General features: G+C 44.6%; 1 protein-coding gene across 1 annotated transcript in view; it reads left to right on the top strand.

Annotated features, from left to right (window-relative positions):
• The first annotated feature begins 3,706 nt into the window (after nucleotides 1–3,706).
• The window catches only part of LOC143940905 (catalase-like), an 84,238-nt gene continuing 80,907 nt past the window's right edge, over nucleotides 3,707–7,037 (top strand). Inside the window, exon 1 of the mRNA XM_077462727.1 lies at nucleotides 3,707–3,796. Within this exon, the coding sequence (XP_077318853.1) occupies nucleotides 3,731–3,796 (66 nt within the window). The 5' untranslated portion in view covers nucleotides 3,707–3,730. The remainder of the gene's footprint in view (nucleotides 3,797–7,037) is intronic.

The following is a 7,037-nucleotide window of genomic DNA, read 5'->3' as shown; positions in this document are numbered from 1 at the left end:
GATGGTGGAGGCATGAACGCTGACCTTAACTGAGGCAAGTGAGGCCTGCAGTTCCTTGGACGTTGTTGTGGGGTCTTTTGTGACCTCTTGGATGAGTCGTCGCTGCGCTCTTGGGGTAATTTTGGGCAGCCGGCCACTCCTGGGAAGGTTCACCACTGTTCCATGTCTTCGCCATTTGTGGATAATGGCTCTCATTGTGGTTCGCTGGATTCCCAAAGCTTTGGAAATGGCTTTATAACCCTTTCCAGACTGATAGATCTCAATTACTTTCTTTCTCAATTGTTCCTGAATTTCTTTGGGTCTCGGCATGATGTGTAGCTTTTAAGGATCTTCTGGTGGACCTTACTGTGTCAAGCAGCTCCTATTTAAGTGATGCCTTGATTGTGAACAGGTGTGGCAATAATCAGGCCTGGGTGTGGCTAGAGAAATTGAACTCAGGTGTGGACAACCACAGTTATAGTATGTTTTAACAAGGGGGGCAATCACTTTTTCACACAGGGCCATGATGGTTTGGATTTTTTTTCACCTTTAATAATAAACACCTTCATTTACAAATTGCATTTTGTGTTTACTTGTGTTGTCCTTGACTATTGTTTAAATTGGTTTGATGTTCCGAAACACTTAAGTGTGACAAACATGCAAAGGAACAGGAAATGAGGAAGGGGGCAAACACTTTTTCACACCACTGTAAGTACTGGAAAGAGTTGCCCCCTTTCTGACCAGGCCATTTTTTTTTTTTTGCAATACTGCACTGTGTCACTTTAATCATGAAGGCCAAGGAACACACCAGACAGGTCAGGGATGAAGTTGTGGAGAAGTATAAAGCAGGGTTAGGTTGTAAAAAAATATCCCAAGCTTTGAACATCTCACGGAGCACTGTTCAATCCATCATCCAAAAATAGAAAGAGTATGGCACAACTGCAAACCTACCAAGACATGGCCGTCCACCTAAACTGACAGGCCTAGCGAGGAGAGCATTCATCAGAGAAGCAGCCAAGAGGTCCATGGTAACTCTGGAGGAGCTGCAGAGATCCACAGCTCAGGTGGGAGAATCTGTCCACAGGACAACTATTAGTCCTGTACTCCACAAATCTGACCTTTATGGAAAAGTGGAAAGAAGAAAGACATTGTTGAAAGAAAGCCATAAGAAGTCCTGTTTGCAGTTTGTGAGAAGCCATGTGGGGGACACAGCAAACATGTGGAAGAAGATGCTCTGGTCAGATGAGACCAAAATGGAGTTCTTTGGCCTAAAAGCAAAATGCTATGTGTGGCAGAAAACTAACACTGCACATCACGCTGAACACACTAATGGGGCGGGGGGGGGACGAGTCTAGCAAAGGTGGTGCCGAAGCATGCCGTGTGATGTCATGGTGCACTGTACTTGTTTGTAGCCTAAATATCTAAAATTTGCACTTAAAGCTATAATTTTGAAACTTTTTGGAATTGCCAGTAAAAACGTAGCTGTGCCAGTAAATTTTGGATGTCGTGTCAGTAAATTTCAATCTGATAGGTTGGCAACACTGCTCTTGTGAGAGTTTGCCAAGAAGGGAGGAGGGATGAGCCATAAGAGGGCCAATGAGAGCTGCAGAGCTGGAGGCGTTCCTCTGTGTGTCTGTAAATCTAGGAAGTAGACAGGCAGCAGCCACAGTTAAAATGGCTGCAGCCAGACTCAGTGGAGGGAGATTTCTGCAGCATATTTGGCAAGTACGGAATCACAGTATAGCATAGCTCCCAACTGTCCCTGATTTCGAGGGACTGTCCCTGATTTGGAGCAATGTCCCTCTGTCCCTCATTCCTTCTCATTTGTCCCTCATTTTGATCTGATCTATATAGTTGTATATAAAATGCATTTTTTATCTATTAAAAAGTGTTTTCCAGCCCTAACTAGGGTTGCCACCTTTTCTTCAAGTCAAACCCGAACACTTTAGCAGCGCATGATTTTTATTTTTTTATATAGTGTAAACTATACATATATTTTGCTATTAAATAACAATTCTAATTATATGTAATTATATAAGTTAATAACAAGATTCCCCCTTTACATCATAGTCCACAGAGTTTCCCTTTTACATCTGAACCTGTAGAGCTCACTTTCACTGTAAAGGGGGACCCTGCAGACTCTCATGTAAGGGAGAACTCTGGGGACTCTAACATAATTCCCACATCCTCTGGGAACCCTGATTTTAGGGGAAACACTGGCTTCTGGTGTAAAGGGGAACTCTGATGTAAGGAGTGCTCTGAAAACCCTGATTTGACTTTGTGTACTCACTCAGAGGCAGGAGAGAGAAGAGGAGAGACTTCAGTCACAGACAGGGATGGATGGTGAGCTCACTCACCCCTTGGCAGTCAGCATCTCTAATCCAGATGTATCTGAGGCTGCTGGATTCAAATTTCCGGACCCAACTTTCCTTTTCTGAGGCACAGCGCCAGGGATTGGAGTGTGGGCAGACACAGAGGGGTGGGGGGAAGAGGTGCAGGTCGAGTCCTCTCTCCTATCTGTGTGTGTGTTTGGGGGGGGGGGGTTGTTAGTGTTGGCTTTGGGCAGTGTGAAAGAGTGTAACAGACACTCTCAGCTTAGACAGCTGCAGCCAGCAACCCTGCTGGGAAGCCATAGTCCAGTCTATATAATGTGTCCGGGTTTCAGGCGGTCTGAAACCCGAACACATGATTCCAAACCCGAACTGTCCGGGTGAATCCTGGACAGGTGGCAACCTTAGCCCTAACCCTTTCATCTGATTTCTAAATTGCTGCATTCCAATTTACTATTCCACTGTAAATTCCAAAAGCCAATATAAACGAATATAAGTGGTAAAAAAAAGCACTTGTGCGTTTAACCAACCTTGTTTTTTTTTTTTTCTCCTTTAAGGGGGGCGTGCCAAGGGGTGTGTCCTATGCCTGCATACTTTTGCTGATAGGTGTCCCTCATTCCCATCTCAAAAAGTTGGTAGGTATGAGTATATATAAAATAATATGCAAAGTGGTTGGAGGGAAGCTTCAGAATGGCAAAGATGTTTTTATTACAAATTATGTGAGCCGAATGTAGTTCCTCCTTTAAGTGGTTAAATACCACCAAAAGAAAGCTCTATTTGTGTGTATGGAGGGGGGGTAAAAAAATGATAAAAACGTCATATGGGCACATTGGTGCATGACCGCACAATTGTCATTGAAAGTGGCACAGCTCTAAAAGCTGAAAATTGGCCTGGGCAGGAAGGGGGGTAAAACCTGTCTGTTCAGTAGGGATGAGCTCAGGCGTGTTTGCATGGACCACATGCAGAGCCCGCCAGTAAGTCAGCGCAGCGCTGTGCTAATTACAGGCAGTGAGACATTCCTTGATCTCTGCAGCCGCACATCAGGGCAATGTCTCACTGCCTGTGATTAGCGCAGCGATGCGCCCACTTCCTGGCGGGCTCTGCACGTGGAGCATACGAACGCGTCGGAGCTCATCCTTACTGTTCAGGCCTCTTTCAAACCAGTTCCTGTCATGTTCTGTATGGTCATGATATCTCGGAGATATGGCATTGCACTGGTAATTGTGCACACAGCTCTGTACATACAGACGGATACCTCAATCTATAGAATAATGCAGACACTTCCTCCTTGTTTTATTTGTGTCATGCCATATAATTAAGCATATGAGCTGAAGTGCTTTGCATACCTGAGCTGGAGGGAGGAGATTGAGAGTCACTCCTATATAAAGATGGGACATCTGTGTTGTAACTCACTTGGCATCATGGCTGGAAGGTGCATCTACGTCCCCCACTCACAGAAAATCCAACAGGAAACCAATGGAGCAGAGGTAGGAACAGATAACTTCCCCGGGATTACCATCTACTGAGGAACATCCATTAATTTTGGGATGCATTCAAGTATTACTAAAAGCAAAACTTTATTTTTCACACTGGGGCGTTTTTCAGGCGCTTTAGCGTTAAAAAAAAAAAAAAAGCGCATGTAAAGCGCTTGAAAGAAGCCGCAACTGCAATCCCAATGTGAAAGCCCGAGTGCTTTCACACTGAGTCGCTGCGCTGGCAGGGCATCAAAAAAAGTCCTGCAAGCAGCTTCTTTGCAGCGCTTTTGGAGCGGTGAATACACTGCTCCTAAAGCGCCCCCTTCCCATTAAAATCAATGGGAAGCGCCTGCAAAACGCCTGAAAAGCGCTTTTGGCAGCAGTGTTTTGTGGGTGCTTTTAACCCTTTATTTGGCCACTAGCAGGGGTTAAAAGCGCCCCAATAGCGCTTGAAAAACGCTGGTAAAGTGCTGCTAGTTTAAGCAGCGCTTTATGAGCGTTTTTCGGGCGCTGACATTGTGAAAGGGCTCTTAAAGCACTTGGGCTTTCACATTGGGATTGCAGATGAGGCTTCTTTCAAGCGCTTCACAGGCACTTTAACGCTAAAGCGCATGAAAAACACCTGAAAAACGCCCCAGTGTGAAAGGGGTCTTGGATAGAGTGGAGATGGACTAGAACACCTGTCAGGTTTTAGTTGCTATTGGTGTCCGCCTTAGGGAGGTTCATCCTCTATTTGTCCTGTTTACCGTTATCATTGAAAGTGAAAGAAAATCCCAAATTTTGGGTTGTCAGGAGAACAGGAATAGAGGGGGAAATCTTCCAATGGGGACACTAGTTCTGGTGACAACTTAACTTTGAACTTCCTGTTTTGGCTATGGGATAGGAAATTAAGGGAAATCTCCCCAATGGGACCTGACAAGGATTATACCCCTCTCTTAATTGGGGCACACACTTATGCCGCCCCGTACACATGATCTGAAAATCGGATGACAGAACATCTGACTTTTTTCGCTTACTAGTCGCAAGTGGAAATTGAATAGGTTACTAAAGTCACAAATTCTCAAACGACAGAAAAAAAAATTGGAAATGTAGTGTATTTGTATTGTATTTTCGGATGACAACTGTACTGACTAAATGAAAATCGTACGATCTGGAAAATTTTCGTGCTTGCCCGATCGAATAATATCTGAGGAACTGTCGTGATCGGCTCTCGAAAGCTCTGTACTAACTATCCGATCGCTTCAAAAGCGCTATTTTTCGTATAATTTTTGGATCGTGTGTACGGGCTAATATAAGAAAATCAGGCGAACGTTCCTCTGATTTTTTTTTTTTTCTCGATGTTTCACAGCAAATCGGAAACCCATGAAAGAAAATTCATACGACAAAGGCTTTTTTTGTTGTTTCTGATCATGCTCGGTCTCTTGTTTCTGTTTTTTCTTGTATGAAAGCGGTACACATTAAACAATAATCGTTCGTTCCCATACGAGAGAGATTCCGGCAGTTGCCCCTTCGGGAATTTTCATACGAAAATTCGGAATCGGCCGCACAATTGTCAGTTAAAGCGGCGCAGTGCCGTACCGCACAAAAATGGCCTGGTCCTCAAGGGGGTAAAGCCTTCTGGGGCTGAAGTGGTAAAACAACACTAAACTTTAACTTTATTTCCCAAAAATAAGCCATGCACGTCCACCACTTACTGGCCCTGTAATCTATTTTTCATGAAATAGTTTCTTACTGTGTTTTTCTGCCTCTTTTTGTTATGTTGTCACTTCTGATTGTTTAGAATGAGCAGTGCACATTAGTTTTGGAGGAGTTCAGTGCAGAGATGGGCTTTGTAACCCATGGCAACCAGTCAGTATCTCTCTGCTTTGGCTACTGAAAAAGTTGGTTGCTAAGGGCCGGTTCACACTGGGGGCGATGCGAGGCGACATGACTTGCCGTGCCGCGATCTGACAAGTCGCCCCCGTTCTGTACAATGGAACCGTTCTGAGAGGAGCGACTCGAGTCGCTCCGACTCAGAAAAAAGGTTCCTGTACTACTTTTGGGCGACCTCGGGGCGACTTGCATTGACTTCTATACAGAAGTAATTTGCAAGTCGCCGCTGAGGTCGCGGCGAGGCAATTCGGTGTCGCCTCGCATCGCCCCCTGTGTGAACCGGCCCTAAGGGTTACTGCTCTTCCGTGTCAATTCCTGCTTTTATAAAATAAAGGTATCTAGTGTGGAGGTAAACATCAGGGGTGAGCTTTCTTTTTGTTTAATGACAGCTGGCTTCTTATTGGTTTCTATGAGGTTCACCACAGTTTTTTTTTTTTTTTTGTAATTCAGAATATTTGTGGTTGCTCATAGCAACCATGTAGAGCAGGGATATGCAATTAGCGGACCTCCAGCTGTTGCAGAACTACAAGTCCCATGAGGCATAGCAAGACTCTGACAGCCGCAAGCACGACACCCAGAGGCTGAGGCATGATGGGAATTGTTGTTTTGCAGCAGCTGGAGGTCCGCTAATTGCATATCCCTGATGTAGAGTGATCTTTATATGTACTGCATTGGAAAACTTACACCGATCATCCATAAGGTTAGAATCACCAATTTGTTAAGTGAATACGTTGCTTATCGTGTTATAATTTGGTGGGATATATAGGTGGCGTCTATAATTTGGTGTGATATATAGGTGGCATCTATAAGTTGGTGTGATATATTAGGCAGCAGGTAAATGTTGTCTCTGAAGTTGGTGTTTGAAACCAGAAAAAATGGGCTTTGCAGTTTGTATATGGGGCTGTGTATCTGCAGACAGGTCAGGGTGCCCATGCTGACCTGTCTCTACAGCCAAAAGCTTCTACAATGGGCACATGAGCATTAGAACTGGACCATGGAGCAATAGAAGAAGGTGGCCTAGTCTGATGAATTACATTTTCTTTTACATCATGTGGATGGCCGGGTACACCTGAGTCTCTTACCTGTCGAAGAGATGGCCCCAGGATGCAGTATAGGAAGAAGACAAGCCAATGGAGACAGTGTGATACTTTGGACAATGTTCTGCTGGGAAACCTTGGGTCCTGCCATTCATGTGGATGTTACTTTGACATGTACCACCTATCTAAACATTGTTGCTGACCAAGAACACCACTTCATGGAAATGGTATTCCCTGATGGCAGTGGCCTCTTATCAGCGGGATAATGTGCACTGCCACACGTAAAAAATGGTTCAAGAATGGTTTGAGGAACACAGTAATGAGTGGGAACTGTTTTGGCCTCC

Source organism: Lithobates pipiens, unplaced genomic scaffold (genome assembly GCF_037356315.1).
Source record: "Lithobates pipiens isolate NorthernLeopardFrog02 unplaced genomic scaffold, aLitPip1_a1.2 Scaffold_10, whole genome shotgun sequence".
Lineage (NCBI taxonomy): Eukaryota > Metazoa > Chordata > Amphibia > Anura > Ranidae > Lithobates > Lithobates pipiens.
This window is presented reverse-complemented; position numbering and strand designations above follow the sequence as displayed.